General features: G+C 40.6%; 1 protein-coding gene across 4 annotated transcripts; it reads left to right on the top strand.

Moving 5' to 3' along the window:
* Positions 1-320: 320 nt before the first annotated feature.
* Positions 321-23,135, top strand: LOC121980402 (cytochrome c oxidase assembly factor 4 homolog, mitochondrial-like). Of its 4 annotated transcripts, none has more exons than XM_042532423.1 (4): positions 321-534; positions 638-683; positions 13,471-13,575; positions 20,325-20,623. In XM_042532423.1, exons 1-3 carry the CDS (start codon positions 397-399, stop codon positions 13,524-13,526), a joined length of 240 nt encoding a protein of 79 aa, XP_042388357.1. In that variant the 5' UTR covers positions 321-396; the 3' UTR covers positions 13,527-13,575; positions 20,325-20,623. The 4 variants fall into 4 exon arrangements, 3 of the variants coding, with proteins under 3 accessions (XP_042388357.1, XP_042388355.1, XP_042388354.1); XM_042532421.1 differs by lacking the exon at positions 20,325-20,623 and adding an exon at positions 13,673-13,804; XR_006111527.1 differs by lacking the exon at positions 13,471-13,575 and adding an exon at positions 22,101-23,135 and having other exon boundaries at positions 322-534; positions 20,325-20,432.
* The last annotated feature ends 470 nt before the right edge of the window (positions 23,136-23,605 follow it).

The following is a 23,605-nucleotide window of genomic DNA, read 5'->3' as shown; positions in this document are numbered from 1 at the left end:
GGTGCATACATGTATATAATATTATCATATTTTTTTTCTTTTTAATTTGGATAAACATATAATATCATCGTATTTATGATTGAATTAAGGATAATACAACAAAATATTATATTAAATTATATATTAAATTTTTTAAATAAATAAAATTTTATTATATTATCTAAATGGAATCAAATAATTGGAGATTATATTTTATTTTACATAACTAAAATGATATGATGACATAGTCACATAACCAATATTACCAAATGCACTATTTGAAAAGAAACGAATCTCAGGGCAAAGACTTTGACAAAATTATAAACTCAGGAAATATTTATAGGGTTTTCTTTTATTTTTCTCCCTGCGCCATCGAGAGGCTTTGAAGATTCGACTTTCGACGTTCGAGCGCGATCGATGGCATCTCCTGCAGATTCAACGGCCGCGCTACTCCGATCCGCTGTTGGTCCTCCGCTTCACGCGACTGACGCCGATGAGGACGACGAGAGCGTGAAGCAGCTCAAGGAGTGCGCCGTCCTTTACTTGTCTCTTCAGGTAATCGCTTCATTGCTGGTTCCTTCCCCTTCTCTCCGATCCATTCCACGGTAGATTGATCCATACCTCACCTGCACTTATCGTTTTCCATCTTCTGATTCAGGAATGCCTCGCCGAGACCAATAGGGACTGGAAGTCTTGCCAACCTTGTACGTTTCCGTCAAATCCCCCCCTTTTTCCCTAGAAGCACTCATTTCAGTGCCAAGAATTAATAGTTTTCTTTATTTTATAAACCAGTCTACAAAAAAGCCAATAACTTTTGAAATGGGGTTAAAGCTTCTCAATTGTGAAAATTTTCTAGAAGCGTCTCATATTGTAAAGTTATTAATTTTACCTATACGGTGTAAGAAGCCAACAGTCAGAAATAAATCACAGTGATCTGTTGTGTGTCCTCTGCGTCACACAAAGAGTGACCTTGTCTCTCAACTAAAATCCTCACCACCTGGATGTGCTTGTCTCTCCACCATATTAATCCATTAATTTGCAAACGAAATAATTTCTTCATCTAGAAACTCACCCTTATCCTAAATGAGTTGCAAGCAGGTGATCATCCACCCTCTATCATCTTCACTGCTCTCATAAGGTCTCTATCTCCTTCGCAAGTGATGTGATCTTCACGACTTCACATATAGCTTTTCTTGCTCCTCTTTTTTATAGGACCAATTGATGTTGATTTTCGTCAACTCCCTGGCTGTTTGCTTAGAATGCATCAAACAATCAAGTGTTATAGGATACGTTGCCCATGCTTGCCTTTGATACTAATTTGTTATAGATGCATGTGTACCATTGAATCCATACAGAAGTTTGCAAATCTTGAGAATTGGCTGCATAACAATCGTTTGCTCATTGGGAGCCACCTTGTGTTGGGGAAAGCGGTTGAACCAAGAGAAAAAGGGAAGGTTGGACTGAATCTTTGAGTTGAATGAATGCGACTTGTTTGAACTACTTAGAGGGCGAATGGGAGGGGGAATTCTGTCCTTCGCATGCTCAATCTCAGTCAAGATGGTGTGTTGGATGACTGACTATGAGGTGGGCCATGATAGGTGGAGCTTCCCTTGTTGTAGCTCAATTATAGATGAACTTGAGGTTGCACACTAGGTTGTGGCGGCAACACACGAGGTTGTGGCTATTGTTGCAACCTAAAGCAGAGTTGCTAAGAGAGAGAGGGAGGAAGAGAGAGAAGGAAAAAGAGTTGTATTATATTTTAATGTTTTACAAGATTTGATTCCTCTCCTTTATAAACTCACTAATTGATACGTTATAAGTACTTTATTCCACTTTTCAATTGATTTGACATTTGATTTAATCCTTCTAGAATTGTCTGATCTCGATCTCCAGGAAACTTGTTCTATGTCGATCCTCTTTATGCTATATCTCATTATTATGGATTGTAATAGAGTGTTGTACAAAGATGGTTCCATTGTCGCTCTAGACTATGAGCATGAGTTACGCAAAGGAGTCCTCGCCCTAGGTATGTTAGTCTAGGTGTCCCATGCCCCGCTAATTAGTTGGCGGAATGAAATGTTTTAATTGTGCTGAATGATGCCAAACAATAAACCCTGCACATTGTTTGGTATCTTTCACATGAGAACTTAAGGAAAATAGGTTAGATTTGAGAAAATCACTTTTCAGGAGTGATCATTTTCTTGAGTAAGTTGAAATGCTAAGTTGTTTGTTATTTATTTGTTATTCAGCCTTTTCAACTAATTCAATTAATCTTTGCTGATAAAACTTACTACAAGAACATCAATATTTCATAAACAAAGGAAAAAATATAACAAGATGTAGTAAAATTTTGATTTTTTTTTTACATTAACAAACACAACACAAGTATGAGTTGAAAAAACTAAAATATATAGAAACAGAATAAAATTAAAATTATGAAAATGCAGAGAATATAGTTGACATTGAGCCATCTTAAGCCATGTTTGCCTGGAACTGAATGAAAAAAGTATGCAAAAAAATTAAAATGTCAAATATCTAAAAGCTAGGTGATAAAATATGGAATACTGGAAAAAAGGGCAGCCTGGTGCCAATGCGAGGTTTGGGAAAGGGTATCTTGGTCACTTGGCAGTAACTTTATCGTTGCGCCAAAACTCTCCTTCATAAAATATGAAATACTGTATTTATATAAAAGATGCAAATATATAAATTCATAATGATATTTATGACCATATTTATTTTTACACAGAAAAAATAACAAAAATGGGATTGATTAGTGTGACCATTAGGTATAGACTGAGCCGAACTATAGGAAATGAAAGGAAAAAGTTTGTATAGTTTTTTTTAAGAAACTAAAAGGAATCAAAATTATAAAGTTAAGAGTTATCATTTTTAACAAATAAATTCATTATTTTGAGTTGGATTGATTTGATTTATGATTAATTAAATCAAAATATTTTATACATTTCATTAAGGTTGTAAATGAACCAAGCGTTCGTGAACAAACTTGGTGTTCGGCTTGATAAGAGCTTGTTTATGTTCGTTCAATATACATAAGATTAATTAAACAAACAAACTTGAACAACTCGTTAAGCTAAACAAACAAGCTTGAACACATATGTGTTCAGTTCGTTAACATTCGTGAACAACGTTCGTGAACAATGTTCACGAACCATATTTATTAATAAAACTCTTTTCAATATGCTAAATAAACAATAAAATAAAATAAAAAATAATAAATTTAAATTATCAATCTTAATAACCAATCAAACAATTAAAAGTTCCAAACAATCAAACAAGCTTGAATTGAGAGCTTGATAACATCTAAATGAACCAAGCTCAAACCAAGCTCAAGCCAAGTTCGAACCAAGCTCAAGTCAAGCTTGAATTGAGAGCTTGATAACATCTAAACGAACCAAGCTCAAACCAAGCTTCAAACAAGCTCAAGCTCATAAAAAATAAACCAAGCCAAGCTTGAACACTCATTTCAAAAGCTTGGTTCATTTTAAGCTCGGCTCGGCTCAGCTCGGTTATCTTATCAAATAAGCTTGAACACCCCAAAGCTCGGCTCGGCTCAGCTTGTTTACAACCCTACATTTCATTAAAACCCACATTGAATTGAACTGACTCTAGTCAGGTTTTTGGTTGGAACTGAATAATTGACATCCTTAGGATGAACCTCAAGTTATGTTGGGTCATACTTAGTTCATATTAGTCTTTTTATATGAAGCAACCAAAATTAAAAAGACAACCCGGTGCACGAAGTTCCCTTTAATGCGGGGTCTCATGGAAGGGTCTATTGTACGCAGTCTTATCCTACTTTGCAAGAAACTGTTTCCGCTACTCAAATCCGTTGCGCTAAGGCTCCCCTTTATCTACACATATATACACACAAAATATTAAGCTGCTTTCTTGTGTTTGCATGAAATTTTGATTCTAATATAATCTTGGATCCCTAAAAGCTTGAAAGATATTTAGTGAAGTTGTATATTCTTGTGTTTTCATGAAAAAGATAGAATAAAAAATAAAATTTCGTAACTCCATAAGGTCAGATTCATAAAAATAGAATTTGATAAGAGAAACAAGATTCCCTTACAGAAAAATTGGAAGGAAAGGTAAATTATTTATTTAACCTTAAGTAACACCATTCCAATACCCCAAGGCAATGGTGAATGTTTTATGAAATTCTGAAGTTTGGAACTTCAGTTTGGTATGAATCCCCAACTTTGGCCTAAGAATTGCTTCCTAGCATTTGATGGTCCCAGGAATCAACGCAAGTAACAATTACAACCTAAATAAATAATAAAAAAGTATTATGAGATATAATGGCCAACAAAGTTTCTAGCTTGTTATCCATTTCAGTAACAAATACAACCTAAATAAATACCCAAAAGTATTGTGAGTGATAATGGCCAGAAAGTTTCTAGCTTACCCATTTCTCAAAAGGCACATCAAGTGTCATTATGATGTGTTCATAAGGACTTTACAATAAAGGAAATAAGCTTAATTAGTGCAACATAATAGAACTATGCTTGATAAAGGATCACATGCTCATTGCTTGATAAAGGATCACATGCTTGAACCTGTTCATTACATATATTTACAAATAAGCCCAATTAGCATAAATGCTCCCTCTTTAGCTAGTTTAAATATATTATCGAAACCTAACTCATTACAAATATATTCAACTCTAGGTTCTCTTAACAATTTGGTAACAAATATGCTGATTGGTTCCTAGAACAAAACAAGAGAAATAATTATCTCATTAGATTGACTCTCTCTAATGAAGTGATAATCAGTATGTCTTGTTCTCTCCAAAAACACGAGATTCAAGGCTATATATATTGCAAGAACATATCCTGGCTTAATCACTAATGTCTCACTCGAATATTTATTTTGCCTCTGCATTCAACCTCACGACTACCGCTTACTTCTTACTTTCTTAGAAAATAAAATAAGGTGACCTTATAAGAGAATAAAATGGCTCATTGTTGTGTGAAGGAGAACCTACGCAATTTGCATCAAAGTATTCTATTATCTAAAGATGACCTCTACCATGAAATAAAATACCTTGCCTTAGAGAACTTCTCTAATTATGTAGGATCTTGGTAGTTGCTACTCCATTGATCATGATATGAATTTTCTAAAAACTAGTTGATCATACTAATAAAAAAAAAGAGAGATGAGGTTGATCGTGGTGAGATCTCGTACCATGTTGAGTGGTATGCTTGAAACGTATCATTTCAATAAATTATTAAAACTTGATGCTACTTGGCATAGACAATGTCTTTTGTGTCGATCTGTCAATTATATCGATGAGTATGGTGTCATGCCAATATTGGACACCCCTTGGCATACTACAACACAAATCAAGATGAATTGAAATTTTTGTTGTTATTTGATTTTTATAACTTGTTTCCATACTAGATAAAGTCAAATTATACCCCTTAAGATAATGTCAAAGTTGTTTCATTCGGAACACAGTTTGAACTTAAGTATATAATCATTTTGTCCTTTTCTTTTTCTTCATCTCATTTCTCCTTCAGCCTTTAATTCACCATTGACACCATACATCCGAACGTCGAAACAATAATGAAGTAGTATTCTTTCCGTCAAAGATTGAGACTCTTACACAGTTTGAGATTTTAAATCTTGTGTTTGATGATGGTAAAATAGTTTAGTTTTTCTATCAACATTCTCTAATTTCCTGAATCAGATAGAGCCTCCCCTGATTTTGGTATTGATTGACATTAAAATCCATGACAATATTTATTGGTTTATTTCTTATCATGTTAACCTTCTTGAGAATATCTAATGCATACTTGCGGCTATGAGATATAAATACCTTCATGTAAGCAAACAACTTCTATACTAGGGAAGTACTTTGGATTAACCAACACTTTAGTTTGGAACTCTTAAAATAATCTTTCAATTTGGCAATCTTGATAGAGTCATCAACAATGATGATATCATCGGTGTTACTGAGATAATATTCCATTTTAATAAATCTCGATAGAGTCACCGCCAATGATAAGAAGAATACGTCTTTCATGGTGGTTTGCAACACTTCTAGTCATGCTATATTGAAGAAGAGATAAGATGAATTTCTTGAACCAAGCACTTAATGATTATTTCAATCCATACAGTGACTTCTTTGACACAAGACTAGTCTCCTGAGCAACAAAGGTTGTAAGTTGCTCTATATAGATCTTTTCAAAAGATCACCTAGAAGGACATTCTTGATGTTAAAGTGATAAAGGGTCCTCCGGTAGACAACAGTCAAAGAGAGAAAAGAGAGACATAAGCAATCTTTGTCATAAAAGAAAATGTATCAATGTAGTCAACACTATAAACCGGAGCATACCCTTTACTACTAGACAAGCTTTGAGGAAGTCAATAGTGTTAGTGTTATCAGGTGAACATTTAATTGAGAAGGTCCATCTATAGCCCACTGTAAACTTCTTTGGAAGAAGAGAAACTAACTTCCAAGTGTTATTAGAGTGTAAAACATCTATCTCAGTAATCATAGCTTGTTGCTATCTTGAATTTGAATGTGTCTCTAACACATACCTAGGAACTAAATATTGAATGTGAGAATAAAGAATTAACAATGACAGAGTATTAGTATTTGGGTGTTAGAGATGCTTCGAATATAAAATGAGAAAGTGAATGGGAAGGAGAACATTTACTAGTACCTTTATAAAAAAAATAGGAATGTCCAAATCAAAGGAGATCTCTGTCGGCGATCAACATTCGGAGAATTAGAGAGTCTCGGGGAGATGCTGGAGTATCTACACATTGCAGTTGTCAATTGTACACCCACAAGAGAGGTGTCTTAGGTGGTGGCTCAGCAGTAGTAGAGGGTAGGGTAGGTTGACCAGCGGGGTAAGAAAGGACATTGGAGTAGCAAAACTTCTTGAATTGACTCAGGTAAAGATTGGTTAGAAGAAAAGAAGGGAGTGAATCTGAAAAAGGTCACATTAGTAGAGATAAAGGTACAACATGTGATAGTAGAGTCATAATGACAACCTTTGGGAGATAACAATAATTGAGGAAAATGTACTTGATGGATTATGGAGTTACCTTATTATAGCTGGGGACATAAGTAAATAAAACAAGTTCATTAAAAGACCCATGGTAGAAGAGAAAATATAACTCAACTTATGAAAAAAGATTGTGAAGAAAAATTGACCATGAATAGTGAAGAATGATATTCAATTAATAAGATAGCATACAATTTAAATAACATCACCTAGAAAGAAAGGACATCATGTAAATTTAGAGGGGTGAAGGTGTAGCTAAGTGAGCCAAAGGTGATGGAGGTATTTCCAATCGGTAAAGTTCACTAGACTTGTGTTTTACCTTGTTTGTCTGAATCCTAAATAGAAACAGAAGTGTTGCTGCAGAGGACATAATAATTCATGATCTTTACTAGTAGTAAGTTTAATGGAAACTCAAGGATATAGAATACCAAAGACAGATGTAACATAGGTGAAAGGGAAACATCTTGAATATTTCTAACTGACGAGTGACACCCATTGACTATTGTGACATTGGTAGGACGTGCGAGTGAGAGTGGAGAAAGACGATACTTGGGAGATGACTCAGAGGCATGAGAAAGATATCAAACATATCTCAATGGGCAAATCAAGTGATTAGCACTGACAATAGCCTAGACCTAGAGGAGCCTTGAGCACTCTACTAGAACAGTAGCATTGGAACTACATTGAGTTGGTAAGGAAATATTTGATTGAGTTACTACAAAAAATCAACTATTAGAAGGGGCCTTGACTATGCTTAAATGGTCGACTAGAACATCGCCTTGTTCTCACCACTGACCTCCTCAAGAATCTGATGTTTATTTTATTTTTCAAATAATTTGGTCACCAAAGGGGTTAACCCAATAAAAGTGAGTTGGGATCAATTGCCAGCTTAGAAAGGTAGACTAAGATTTGTTTCTGACTCAAAAAATTGGGTCAAAATTAGCTGCTGGCCCAAATGCTAGATGGGGTTGAAACTCAATAACTTGGGCAAGCAACTTTACTGCTCGTGCGAGAAATGAAATCGAGAGGGGCCATTAGTCATATGGGGGAAGAAGAGAACTGCAGTTTTGCGACATTCGGAGATGTGGATGGGTGGTAGTGACACTTGGCGTTGCTATGCATGGGCTCACATGTGAGCAGGCAAAGGCAGGGATCCCACACGTGAATCTTTGAGAATTAAGAGCATGGATGTTGTAAGCAGTATAGGCAAACAACGTTAGTAGTATGGTTGCCAACGAGGAAGAAGGAAGATGACAATGCGTTCATTGACAAGGAAGATGTGCGGATCACGTTTGTTGCCAATCAAATAAGAGAAGACAGGAGATAGGGACAATATGAGAATGGCACTATGAGATAGGTTTTGTTGTCAGTGGAATAGAAGAAAGTTACAATGAGGAAGAGAAAACCGTTGACACTAATACCATGGTAAGGGGAAGATTTATTCCTCATAAAACTCTAGACAACTCGTCTGCTATATATAGATAATATTACAAATGGACCTCAATATTACATATATTTACAAATGAGCTCAATTAGCTCTGATGTGGATATGTTGAAGGGCCCAGAGGGAATTAATGGAAAGGAGAGGGGCATTTCAGTCTTTTGGGCGTGACTAGGGTTTGGTGTTAAAAGGGGGGGCACTGTAGCACAAGAGGGGGCACGTTTTTGGTCCGCCGCCAATAGGACCTTCTTCCTCCTTCCTCGCCGGCGCTGGAGCTGGCCGTCGGCTGCTCCTCTCCTCCACCTCCTGTCCTCCAGCCTCCACTACAGCGCCGCCACCAAGAGCAAAGGGGGTTGGGCTCGTGGTTTTTTCTGCCGCCGCCAACAGGAGGTCATCTTCTTCTCCCTCCCACACCTCGCCGGTGCCGACGCCGGCCGCCGGCTACCCCTTCTTCTCTTCTCTCCCGTTATTATCGCCGACAGCCGCGACCGTGGACTAGGACGCCGCCCCTGCCTCCTCTGCTCTCTCGCTTCTCTCCCCTCGTCGGCAGAGACCACCGACCGTAGTGGCCTCCCCTTTCCCCTCATCGGCGGGCCGAGCAGGTTCCTATTGCACGCTCTCGTGTTCTCTATAGTCGTCTCGACCTCGTCGACTTCACCCTTCAACAGCCACCCGGCTCCGACACCTGCACGTCCATCCCGCCGCATCCCATTCATGCCGCAGCCCACGGGCCAGCTGCCTCTGTGCGTGTTAGCCACCTCCTCGCGCTGGCAGCCGTCGCTGCCCCCTCCTGCGGCCACATTCATCGCTGGCAGCCGCTACTGCCTTCTCCCACTGCCACAGTGGTCGCAGGCAGTCGTCGTTGCCTCCTCCTGTGGCCACGGCCGTGTCTCTAGTCGACGCCGTCGCCTTCCGAGTCGTCGCAGCCTTCATACTATTTGTCTACACCGGCCTTCGAGCCGAGAGGGTGTTTGACCGACAAGCCAATGTGGTTCCGGCCATCGAGCCGTTGTGCTTCGCGATTCTCACCGTTATTATGCTTGGGCGTTACTAGTATTATACGGCCTGTATGCCGTGTGCCGGCCTGCGAGCCGCTATCATATTAGGCCTGCGTACCGTCTTCTTGGATTCTTGCTGCACTAGACTCTCTGTCGTCGCTTTCAGGTCCGGCTTCTCTGCTGGCTCGCATATATCCACTCGTCAGGGTTGCGACATCTCGATCCGCATCACGACCAGCTCACCGATCCATCTAAGGGCGCCCTCCCGGGGTCAGGGTATGTCACCGTATTCATTTCGTATTTATTGCACTATTCTACTATTATTCGACTACTCATATATTTATGGGATTCGCCTCGAGCACCGGGGTACCAGAGACCGGGGCAACCCGGTCGCCGACTGCAGGGATTATTGAGTAGAGGACCTCTGATGACTTGGTCAACGCAGGAGATAGCTCACCATCTGGGTCATGGAGATGCGGTCAATATTCCAGACACGATACCCCGGCAAGTCCATCTTCTCAGATTCCCGACAGGATCATATTGGCGCGTCTGTGGGAACGCACCTGATCTGGAACGTGAAGATGGACGACGCCGGAAAATTCTACCATCCTCATGACCTCGGTCAGTTTTTGCGTTATCTTTTCTCTTTCAGTTATGTGATCTGCCCTAGTTCCTCGATCAAAGATCCCGTGCCGATCGGTCGGGCGTATATTATCCGAGTCACGGGTTCGATGTCGAAGACCCCGTGCCGATCCGAGCCACGGGCTCGATGTCCAAGACCCCGTATCGATCGGCCAGGTTTGAGTTATGCTAGAAGACCTTTGAGCGGCGACGTTAAACGCCAGAGTTGAACTGGCGGCTATAAATACCCGACCTGAAAACTGTCGAGCGGCGCGTTAAACGCCAAAGCCAAACCGGCAGCTATAAATACCCGGCCTGAAGACCGTCCAGCGGCGACGTTAAACGCCAGAGCTGAACCAGCGGCTATAAATACCCGGCCTGAAGACCGTCCAGCGGCGACGTTAAATGTCAGAGCCGAACCAGCGGCTATAAATACCCGGTCTGAAGACCGTCGAGCGGCGCGTTAAACGGCAGAGCCGAACCGGCGGCTATAAATACCCGACCTGAAGACCGTCGAGCGGCGACGTTAAATGCCAGAGCCGAACCAACGGCTATAAATACCTGGTCGGAAGATCGTCGAGCGGTGACGTTAAACGTCAAAGCCGAACCGGCGGCTATAAATACCCGGCCTGAAGACCGTCGAGCGGTGCATTAAACGCCATAGCCGAACCGGCGGCTATAAATACCCGGCCTGAAGACCGTGGAGCGGCGACGTTAAACGCCAGAGCCGAACCGGCGTCTATAAATACCCGGCCGGAAGACTGTCGAGCGGCGACGTTAAATGCCAGAGCCGAACCGGCGACTATAAATACCCGGCCGCCAAGTCTCCACCGACGGTCAAGCGGCGACCTTAAATCCGTGTCTTCACCGACCAGCTTATCAGATCTTCTATCTCCCCCGTTCGAGGTCGAGCAGTCTTCACGAGTAGCTGTCTCCCCGTTCGGGGTCGAGCAGCCTTCACTGGTCGTGGACCAGCATATCATATCTTCTACCTCCCTCATTCGGGGTCGAGCATCCTTCACTGGTCGCGGACCAGCATATCATATCTTCTACCTCCCTCATTCGGGGTCGAGCAGCTTTCACTGGTCGTGGATCAGCATATCTACCTCCCTCAATCGGGGTCGAGCAGCCTTCACTGGTCGCGGACCAGCATATCATATCTTTTATCTCCCTTGTTCGGGGTCGAGCAGTCGTCACGAGCATCTATCTCCCCTGTTCGGGGTCGAGCTATCTCCGATGGTCGCGGACAAGAGTATCTCCACTGGTTTCGGACCAGAATATCTCATAGGCTATGCGTCCGTTCGACTCACGACGTTCGCATCCCTGCGCCTTCGACTCACGGGCTACACTCCAGTTCAGTTCACGTGCGATGCACCTGTTCAGCTCACAACTTTCGCGTCCCTGCGCCTTCGATTCACGGGCTACACTCCAGTTCAGTTCACGTGTGATGTGCCCGCTCAGCTCACGACTGTCATCTCTGCGCACTCGATTTCACGGGCTATGCTCTCGCTCAATTGTTGGGCTCCACTCCTGCCTAGCGTTGCTTCGTCTCTCGATCGGTATTCGCCTATGCACTCACTTGGCGTTCGGCCGAGAGCTTGCCTGGCAGCCGCTCAGCACAATTTTTCGTCGCTCGGCCGACACTTTGGTAGCCACCTGATCGTCCACTTAGCTACACGCTTGTGTTTCCTGGTGGTCATCAGGTCGGCATTTTATGGTCACCTGGTTGACATTTTCTGGTCGTCCGATCGCAGTTTACGACAATCCGATCGGCATTTTACGATCACCCAGTCGGTATTCTCTGGGTCGCTCGTTTAGCATGCTCATGATTGTCCGACTAGTATCGCTCAGTCGCCCGTTCGACCATACACTTAAACTACTCGATCGAACGCTCGGCATTCTCTCGATGGTCTGGTCAGTATCTTATGGTCGACTGGCCGACATTTTCTCGGTCATGCGCTCGGCATCGTTTGCCCGACGTCTATCCACTCGATCGACATCCGTCCGATTGCCCGGTCGGCATCTTCGCAGTCGCATGCTCGGCATCGCTCGTCCGCTCAGTCTGCTCGTTATCCCGGGTATCGCTTGGTCTACTATCATTTTACTCGATGCTCGCTTGATGTTCTGTCACCCGCTCGGCGTCGGTTCGGTTGTCGACTTGGTATTATTTCTCGTAGTTTGCTCGGCATCACCACGGCTACTCGTTCGACGTGATAAGACGAGTCCAGTTGTCTAACTTCGCGGTCGGTAGCGATTCTGTTTTGGGCTTGGTTTAGGTAGTCGGATTTGCGCCTCCTTCGACTAGACTTGAAGGGAAGGCTTGTGATGCGGATATGTTGAGGAGCCCAGAGGGAATTAATGGAAAGGAGAGGGGCATTTCAGTCTTTTGGGCGTGAGTAGGGTTTGGTGTTAAAAGGGGGGCCACTGTAGCACAAGAGGGGGCGCGTTTTTGGTCCGCCGCCAATAGGACCTTCTTCCTCCTTCCTTGCCGGCGCCGGAGCCGGCCGCTGGCTGCTCCTCTCCTCCACCTCTTGTCCTCCAGCCTCCACTACAGCGCCGCCACCAGGAGCAAAGGGGGTTGGGCTCGTGGTTTTTTCCGCCGCCGCCAACAGGAGGTCATCTTCTTCTCCCTCCCACGCTCCTCGCCGGTGCCGACGCCGGCCGTCGGCTGCCCCTTCTTCTCTTCTTTCCCGTTATTATCGCCGGCAGCCGCAACCGTGGCCTAGGACGCTGCCCCTGCCTCCTCTACTCTCTCGCTCCTCTCCCCTCACAGGTAGAAACCACCGGCCGTAGTGGCCTCCCCTTTCCCCTCATCGGCGGGCCGAGCAGGTTCCTGATACACGCCCTCGTGTTCTCCATAGTCGTCTCGACCTCGTCGACTTCACCTTTCGACAGCCACCCGGCTCCGACACCTGCACGTCCATCCCGCCGCATCCCATTAATGCCGCAGCCCACGGGCCAGCTGCCTCTGTGCGTGTCAGCCACCTCCTTGCCTTGGCAGCCGCCGCTGCCCCCTCCCGCGGCCACATTCATCGCTGGCAGCCGCTACTGCCTTCTCCCACTGCCACAGTGGTCGCCGGCAGTCGTCGTTGCCTCCTCCTGTGGCCACGACCGTGTCTCTAGTCGACGTCGTCGCCTTCCGAGTCGTCGCAGCCTTCATACTATTTGTTTACGTCGGCCTTCGAGCCGAGAGGGTGTTTGACCGACAAGCCAATGTGGTTCCGGCCATCGAGCCGTTGTGCTTCGCGATTCGCACCGTTATTATGCTTGGGCGTTACTAGTATTATACGGCCTGTATGCCGTGTGCCGGCCTGCGAGCCGCTATCATATTAGGCCTGCGTACCGTCTTCTTGGATTCTTGCTGCACTAGACTCTCTGTCGTCGCTTTCAGGTCCGGCTTCTCTGCTGGCGCACATACATCCACTCGTCAGGGTTGCGACGACTTGATCCGCATCGCGACCAGCTCATCGATCCATCTGAGGGTGCCCCCCCCCGGGTATGTCACTGTATTCATTTCGTATTTATTGCACTGTTCTACTATTATTTGACTGCTCATATATTTATGGGATTCGCCTCGAGCACCGGGGTACCAGAGACCGAGGCAACCCGGTCGCCAGTTGCAGGGATTGTTGACCAGAGGACCTCTGATGACTTGGTCAACACAGGAGACAAATCACCATCCGGGTTATGGAGATGCGGTCAACATTTCAGACACGACACCCCGGTAGGTCCGTCTTCTCAGATTCCCGACAGGATCAAGCTCATAATAGAAATCTACTTGATCTTGGTGCAAGACTATACATGTATAACAATGAACATGATATTGTCCCTTGGTTATCCGTAATTTTTTGAAAACCATAGTGTTCTATCTTTGCTTGTTACTGGATTCATGGAAATTAGTAGAAACATAATCTTGAGTGGGAGAAAAACATTGCCAAAATAGATAGTTCTTAGGGGTGTCAACGAGTCAAGCCGCTCGCGAGCTATTCGGGTCTTGGCTCGAAAAAAAAGTTCGTTCGATTAAGTTAACGAGCCGAGCTCGAACTTGATTTTGAGCTCGAAAACATTATCAAGCCGAGCTTGAGCTTAACATATTTGGTTCGTGAGTTCGCGAACATGTTTGTTTAGAGGCTCATGAACATGTTCGTTTAGAGGTTCGCGAATGTGTTTGTTAAGAGGCTCGCGAACATGTTCGTTAAGATGTTCATTTATTTTATATATATATATATAAATTTAATATCATATAAATAATAAATATAATATTATTATAGTTAATTATCTTAAATGAGCTCAAACTAATCTCATTTAATTTTTAAACCAGCTTTTTTCGAGTCGAGCTCGAGTCGAACTCGAACTATTTAATTTTATTACGAGTCGAGCTCAAGCTTAAGAACTAAAGCTCGAATCGAACTCGAGTCGAGCCCGAGCTTAGCGATAACGAACCAAGCCCGAGCTTGAGCCTCTTACTGATTGGCTTAGCTCGGCTCGTTTACAACCCTAATAGTTCTAACTTCTGAAAGTAAAGAATTACATGGGAAAAATGTAGGGCAATCAATTCTTATTTTAAAGAGATTTTTACCACTGGTCAATGGTTATGAAACTAACCACCTTAGTGGATCCTGGGTCCTCTTCTAGAGTAGAAAAAGAACTATGCAATAGTCATATGAAATATTCTCACAATTTTATATAATGCAGACAACCGAACCATAAATTGTAGTCAAGATCAAGGTTTAAAATTTTGACCCATGCTGAGGTTTCGGTCTCAGACTGGAACGATACGGTTTTGTTATTGTATTGTGCCGTGCCAATACAGTTTCGGTATTTTTTTATTTATATCTAGTAATTATAAAATAAATATGTTTATGGTGTATATAAAAATAAGTTGTATATTGATTTACTATAAGTTCTCAATTATTGAATAATTTAATATTGTCAGAAAAAATAATTAAAAATAATTTTATTTAAATAGAATTAATATATCAATAATTCAAATTAAAATAGAACTATCTATAATAATAATAATAATAATAATTATTATTATTATTATTATATAAATTAACTATTTATTTATTTAATTAATTATTAATTAAAAATATATATTTTAATAGTAAAAAAATATTAAGTAAAAAAATTTAAAATAATAAAAAAATATCAGAATATAAATATAATTTATTAGAATTTTTAAAAAAAAATTAGAATTTTTTTTAAAAAATTAAAATGAAATTTAAAATAATAAAAAATATATTAGAATATAAATAAGAATTATTATATTTTTTAAAATTTTTAAATGAAATTTAAAGCATTATTTTTTTAGAATATTAATTAATAAAATTTATTAAATTTATTTTAATTTTAAATATATTTTTATATACTTTATTAGGATAATTTAATTAGGGTTTATTAAAGTTTCTTTGAAATATCACATCCTCCTTAGGAATTGTTTAAATTAATTAAATAAAATAATTAATTATTAAAAAAGAAAAAACCTCGCGTTTACGAGATCGCCTGACGCCTGCGTTCATCGCCCACGATCCTCGTGGGGGGCGTCTGGCGGCGTCGAAAGGGTCGCCGAAAGCGTCCGGCGGCGCCGAAAGGGTCGGCAGAAGCGTCCGGCGATGCCTTCGGCACTGCAGAAGGCGTTGTGCGTGACGCCTTCGATGCTGAAGGCGTCGCGGGACGATGCTGAAGGCGTCGCGGGACGTTGTCGGAGGCGCCCCACGTCTCCTCCGACGTCGTCGAGACGGGGACACCTCCTGTGCCGGTTTCGGCCGCCCAGCGAAACGGTAAAAATCGTCTGTGCCAAACGGCACGGAACGACATTTCAACCCATGGTCAAGATGACTACGAAAGCAAGTTCATTTATGTAAATTTGCAAAATGAAAATAATAAAAGATTGCAAAGATAATGCATGTAGTCAAAGAAATAAATGCAATCAATTTGTTGCATGGTCATAAGTGACAAGAGTCAAAAAGAAGTAATAGGAGTCTCCAAATTGTTTATAATATCCTAGCATATATAGTATCATAATTTTAAAAAATATAAAAAATATTATATCCCAACATTTGTACTCATTTAAAGATACTATATCCCAATATTTGATCCCTCATTTAAAGATTCTATGAGTGGATGAGACGACGGAATTGAGGAGAAAGTAAGAAGAGAAAACCAAAAAGACAGAAAAAACCCATCGTTTGTCAAAAAAGGAAACCTTTTTAATAATTGAGGGATCCCTCCTCATAGAACTAAATATGTGTTTATATAGACTCTAGACCCTAAGATAGAAAAAAAGAAATCCCAATTTATGGACCTCAATTCCTATCTAGTAAAGAAAAGGAAATTTCTTACTAGAAAAGGAAATCTCTCGACAGAAATCGAAATTAATAGAATTGGACGTTGATATAGACAAACTAGGACCCATAAATACTAGAAATACCAAAATTATCCTAAATATCATAAAAACAAAAATTATTAAAAATAGTAATAAAATCTTTGGAGGACTGGACGAGGGCCTGAACATTGCTTTTTATTTAGGCTCGAAATTTAGCGGTTATAGTTCCCGGTAATAAATGTAGATCTTTGAATTTTACACGTGTGGCTACCAACAAAATCTGATTCCAAGTCCCAAGTCAAAAGTTGTGTTGGTGCATGTTGCACTAATAATTAAGTTTTGACCTATGATACATAGGTTAAAATTAGATATGTTGTTTTTCTAACCTTTTGACCTAGTATGCAGGATTGATAGGGACTTGACACTCGGCTGAAGTCCAATTAGGTCTGGAGGACTTGATAACTGACACGAAATCTAAATAGGTCAAGAAGTGACCTGATATTTGACAGGAAGTTCAATTGGGTTGCGGGATTTGACAATTGGCTAAAACCCAGATGAAGTATCTAGCAAGAAGACCTCATGGGTAAAAGAGTCAAGTAGGTCTGTAATGGCAAGTGAGGTAAGCACGGGAGGAGAGAGTTCTAGTGAGGGCGAGTCCCCGTTAGGGGCTATAGGAGCCGGTCCAGCTTAAAGCCATTGTGGAAGTCTAAGCTGAGACTATGACTAGATCCTGGTATTGGGAAGACAAGATCTAATTAATAATCATTCTGTTTATTTTATACTATCCTAACTCTGTGTTGCAAGATATTTTTACTAACACTTTGATGCAGGAAAAAAACTAGAAGCTGGTTGAAAAAGGTAGTCCAGGCACCTTAGGGGCTAAGGTGGTGTATGCTGATTCGGTGGCCTACGACACAGTTCGGGCGTCTGGACGGATCCGGACATCCGGAGGTAGATAAAGTCTGCGAGATAGACTTTCGACGAGGTGCAGCCACGTCAGCACACTCCAGGCACCCAGGGGTGGATCTAGGTACCCGGATGGGGTTATAAAAGGAGGGTGTGACCAACATCTTCGAAACATCAATTTCTATAACTTTCGTACTAGCACATTGCTTCGAAAAGGTCTCTGGGATACCGAAAAGATGCTCTGATAAGCGACGTTCGAGTTTTCACTTTTGTATTGTCGGTATACTTTTATTTCTTGCAATTGTATTTAATCTTTGTATTCATCATTCGTGATTATAGTGATTGTCCACCGAAAGCACTCAGCGAGTGCGGGCGTTGGAGTAGGAGTCGTCAAAGACTCCGAATCAAATAAAACGAACCTGTGTTAGCGATTGTTTTATTTATGTCTCGCTTTCTTTTCTTATATTTCCGTTACACACTTAATTTACAAATGAAAAGAATTATTTTCAAAGTCACGTGATTCACCCCTCTAACGTGCTTACGATCCAATATTATAATCCTTTGAAGTTAAAGGGGTCATGTTGGGTTGGTCTACATTAGTCTCCTCAGATTGAAAAGAACTCGCTCTCAAGTTTATAGTAGCCTTATCAGCATCCACAGAGTAAGGAGTCAAGTGCTTCACATTAGAGATATTAGGCGTCTGCAAATGGCTAGGAAGGCAACCTGTAGGCATTGTCGTTGATCTTTTGCAGTATCTCACATGGTTCAATCTTTCGATCTTTCAACTTATTGTACTCACAGAACGATCACAAGTTCAAACAGGCCAGACAAAATCTTCGACCTTAAAAGTACTTGATGATGATGACTGTCACCCCGAGTTTTGTACTTGGCATTGCTATCCAGAATTGCCAGTTTCACCTGCTCATGAATGTCTCGAAGATGCTTTGACATCTCATTTGCTTTAGGACTAAATCGTCCCACACGTGGAATATGGTAAGTCCAGAACCCTAAATGGGTTCCTTCCATAGATAATCTCAAAAGGACTTAATCTGTGGTCTTGTTTCTTGATCTGTTGTAGACAAATTTTGCTTGAGGTAATGCCAAATTCCACCACTTCGGCTTAGTACCTGTTAAACACTTTAAAAGATTGTCTAAACTTTGATTCACCAACTCGGTTTGTCCATAGGGGTGGTAGACACTACTAAAGTTTAACTACGTTTCTAATTTTCCCCATAAGATTTTTCAGAAATTATTGATGAATTTGGTATCATGGCTTGAAGTCATGGATTGAGGAACATAATATCGGTCCACAAAGTGAACCATATCACTGATCACAAAAATCGACGGAGATGAGGGTTAATGCCTTATCACGTCCGAAGTGGCCCTCGTTTTGAAGCTCACTCATGATTTGCTGTCTTAGAGAGAAATCTGGAGCACATAACTACAACCCATAAAATCGATAATTATTATGCAAAATAAAATCATGTTGGTGACCATCATGCACCTCTCGGAATATCCTTCTGAATGATGGGTTAGCTACATTCATATCTTGAAAAACCTCAATGCCTACAACGTACTAGAAAATTTTGCAATTCCATTCGAAAATTGAGGTCTCCATGGGGCTCCTCCCGACCCGGGCGCTCCTGGGACGTAGGTCGCTGGTGATAAGGGTTCTCGACGGAAGACTCATATCCATGATCCGAGATCTCATGTTCTTCACACATTCACATCTCTTCTGCCAGACATTGGATTAGATTTGCGACTTGTCTCTGTATATCCTCGTTCGTCGTCTGATAAACGCTACGATAACGGGGCTCGGCTTCCTCCATCAAAACCTACCTGTTGTTGCAACCACGACCACGTCCATGATGTCCTTCCATTGGATCTGCACCTTGCTCTAATATCAATTAATGTCGGGCAGGATAGCGATTATCTTGCAAGCGGATGAGACGATGAAATTGTGGAGAAAGCAAGAAGAGAAAACTAAAAAGACAGGAAATCTGTCGTCTTTCAAAAAAGGAAACTTTGTTAATAATTGAGGGATCCCTCCTCATAGAACTAAACATGTGTTTATATAGACTCTAGATCCTAAGATAAAGAAAAGAAAGAAATTTCAATTTATGGACCTCAATTTCTATCTTGTAAAGAAAAGGAAATTTCTTATTAGGAAAGGAAATCTCTTGACAGAAATCGAAATTAATAAAACAAGGCGCTGACATAAACAAATTAGGACCTATAAATACCAGAAATACCAAAATTACCGTAAATACTATAAAAACGGAAATTACTAAAAAATAGTAATAAAACCTTCGGAGGCTCGGATGAGGGCCCGAACGTTGTTTTTTGTGCCTGAAATTTGGCTGTTACGGGTTTCTCGATATAAATGTAGATCTCTGAATTCTACACGTGTAGCCGTCGACAGAGCTTGATTCCAAGTCCCTAGTCAAAAGTTATGACCCTTTGAAGTTCAAGGGGTCATGTGGAGTTGATATTCCATTAGAAAGAATTTGTAAATTCTAGTTTATGTTTCATGTTCTATCTACAACTGATTTGTATTGTAAAATATAAATTAATATCTTTTTCACTAACATGCCATTTAGTTTTCTTCAATGAAACTAGTGTTCCATGAATGCTTGCTAGGAGATTTGAGTTTGGCCAAACACATAGTTGATATCCACATTCTGTAAAAATGGTGAACAAGGATTTATGAGCTTATTGTTGGAACAATAAAATTGGTCTAAATGTTTTTCTGTGATTTCAATTATTTGGCTCTTACTCTGTGTGACATGAATGCTTGCTAGGAGATTTGAGTTTAGCCAAACACATAGTTGATATCCACGTTCTGTAAAAAAAGTGAAGAAGGATTATGAACTTATTGTTGAAACAATAAATTTGGTCTAAATGTTTTTCTGTGATTTCAATTGTTTGGCTCTTACTCTCAATTAATCAAAGCACCCTGTACATCTTTTAGTTCATTATATAATATATTTCTTGTTCTGTTTCTGAATCAGATGTTCAAGCACTAAAGGCATGTCATGGAAAAAGGGACCACAGTGACCTGAAGTGAAGATTTAACTATTGGAACAGGCAGTAGTCTCTACATTTTGTGATTGTTCCATGTATGGATAGCCTTTTTTACCAGTCAACTGATTCAGTCATTTTCATGGTCTTCCAAATTCCACCATCTGAAGATTCCTTTAAAATTTTTGTTTAATGGGTTCAACAAATCCTTCAATGTATTAATAAATATTGCCATTGCCATCAGTAAAGTTCCCCTTTTGTTATTCAAAAGCAAGTCATCTGGGACTATCACAGATTTTGCCTGACCACCATAGCCAATTAATGTGTCTGCCCTTTCCAATGTATTGAAAAATTCAAGTTCAAAGTGTGAATATGTCATAAATCTTGACTTTGGCAAATTGTCATATTAATATACTGATGTTCTCCTTGCCCCAAGGTTGTGCATAGGTAAGAAAGAAAATTTAGATGTATTCTACATCTGTAAAACCTTATTGCTGCATCAAATTCATGCATTGGTGGAGGATTAGAATTACAAAAGGTTTTCATTTAGCTTATCTTTCCACTGTGCAATCATTAGGATGAGTTTTCTTGGCAGGATATTGGCAAAAACTATATACGAATTATGTAGTCCTTGCATAAATGTGAACACTTGGTCCAAATGATTTCTGGGTTGTTGTGATTTAACGTTCTGTAATAGGAAGTTTGGTCATGTTTATATGTTTTGATGATCCTTGGACTGATTGTAGTAATTATTCAAAGAAATAATTGAGGTGTTAGTTTTGATAACACCAGGCATGGCTTCTGGTAGTAAAGTGGATGATCACCCTTTGATTACTGCATTCTATTAATGGAATTGACTCACTTTTGTGATTAGCAAAATAAATTCAGCATGCTAAATTACAATGCCACCTACCAGTCAATATGCAACAGATTTCGAAGATCTTATATATGTCATAGTTTTACTTCTGAAATAAGATAGTTAATTTTAAGTCTTGAGTTGTGGAAAATGTGAATGAAACATGTTAATATTTTTCTCATTTTTCACTCTGTTGACTTGAATCAAAATGGCTAACAAGTTTGTATGGACCCCATCTACTGTCATTTATAGCCCTTGCATCTTGAGTCTAGGATGGCAACTAATTATCTTCGATCCAAACTCACATATTGAGTCTTTCCTCTTCTAATTGAAACTTGTGAGTCCTCCCCTTCTATCCTATAGAAACCCTTCCATCTCCCTCGTCTTATGACCTTCCATTGAAGCTCCTATGCTCACTACCACTTGCCACTGCCATCTTACCATTAGTGACACCACCTTATCCCGCAGCAATTGTAATTGCCATCTTTGACAATACTTACCCATCCCTTCTTCCTTGGAGAAGCAGAGACTCCAAAAATCCCCAAGTGAGCAAGATCGACTAGCAATGAGCATCTCATGTTGTCGTCAGGGTTCCATGCCATACTAATGGCTGTGGAGATCCACTTTGAATGTGACAATTTAGTGATAGGAAAGCGGGTTGATTTTGTTTGAAGCAATTTGTTTTGTTTCTTCTGGATTTTACTTGAATTAATTATTCTAATCAAATGCTTTGATTTTGAACTTGATATTTTTTTTTGCTCAGAGCTTTACATTGTGTTATAAGATGTTCTGTACCTTAAAACACTTTTGTGAGTAGTTTTTTGATGTATCAAATTTTGTTAGTCATAAGTTGTTTTGGGATTGAAATTGAGTTAAGGTCCTAATTTCTAATTGTCTTTTCTCATTTTAGGATATGAGTCATCGAGCAACCACCATTGCAGGTTGTGAAGCTGCTATCATTTGGGTCATGAAGTGCTTAGTAGTTGAGGTGCATGCCAAGCTAGAGCTGCTGAGCTTGAGGTTCTGATTATAGAGTTTCTTGATGTAGTTGATCAGGTTGAAGAATCTTTTGACCACTATTCAACTCTTGAGGTCTCTCTTTTGGTTGCAACTGCTCTAGTACCAGGACATACTAGAGATAACTAATCCCATTAGTTCATAAAGTTCAGGCCATTCATGGGAGAGTCCAATCCATTAAAGGCTCATAAGTAGCTTCACAATGGGGGTTGTAGAGTTCAATGTGCAAAGTTGCCTAGAGGAAGATAAAGTCTTATTTGCCAGATACTATTTTTCTAGAGATGCTTGGAATTTGGTGGGAAATCATGGGGATCACTTTGGAAGGGATTTAAATGAAGGTGGCAGGGCAGAGCACAATTACCATCTAGCAATAGGTGGTGTTTGTGGTGATGGTGTTCAAGGTTGTTTAGGACATAATTTTTTTTAGGAGCAAAAGGACTGCACGAGGAGCCCCATCATCTTGAGAGCAAGCTCAACAAGGTAGAGGATCATTACAGAGTTAGAAAGCTCATTCCTGCACAATACCTTTCCTTTTCCATGTAGTAGTAAAAAATCTCCATTGCGATTGCCAACCTCAACCCCTCAAGTGTGGTGCAGTGACAAAACATTCAAAAAAGTAATAAAAGGATTATGGTTTGAATCCCAAATGAGACTAATATTCATATTAGAGGTCAACTTTTGTGTATGCATAAGTTGTATTTTGGATTTATCCTATAAGAGAGAAGATCCATATTTTGGAGGGGATTTGTCTAGAAGTCTTAGTAATAACTCCATAAGACTTTCTTCTTTTTGTCAGCGAGACTGCTAATAACCTTGCCTCCTCATTTTTACATTGGTCAGCGTAAGTGTTTATTTATTTTTTTCTTTTTTGGAGGGTGATGTTGGGTGTCTCTACATGTATTTTTAAAATTTTATTTCCTAAACAAGCAGCGGATTCATAGTGATTTTCTAAATTATTATAACATGTGCACTACACATATATAAGATACAACATGTGTAGACATGGCCAAGAACATAAAATTCATAAAAGGAAATTATATCTTCTTTATGACGTTAAGCAAAAATGACATCAACTAGCAAATTTTATGAAGTTTGCTTCTATCAATATCTACGTCGAGATTTCTTCAAGACGGCTTCGCTAAGCCACAAGTTCTTCGTCTTTGGTCGGTACTAGCCAAATGTGGAGACGAAGCGATCCGAGAGAGATCTCCGGCCTGGCGGTGAGGGCAACCTCATGACACAAAACGAGGTACGACCAATAACTTTGTCGACACAAAGGAGAAAATTCGGTCACCATAAGTTGCTGTTCGGTAGTTTGTGTTGTTGCCCGACGATGGTTGTTGCTGTCGGCGGTGGTTAGGCAGCGACACAAAGAGGTGGAAGCACCTCTTGGTCGGC

Source organism: Zingiber officinale, chromosome 5A (genome assembly GCF_018446385.1).
Source record: "Zingiber officinale cultivar Zhangliang chromosome 5A, Zo_v1.1, whole genome shotgun sequence".
NCBI lineage: Eukaryota > Viridiplantae > Streptophyta > Magnoliopsida > Zingiberales > Zingiberaceae > Zingiber > Zingiber officinale.
Note: the sequence above shows the minus strand (reverse complement) of the source record. Positions and strands in the feature narration are given on the sequence as shown.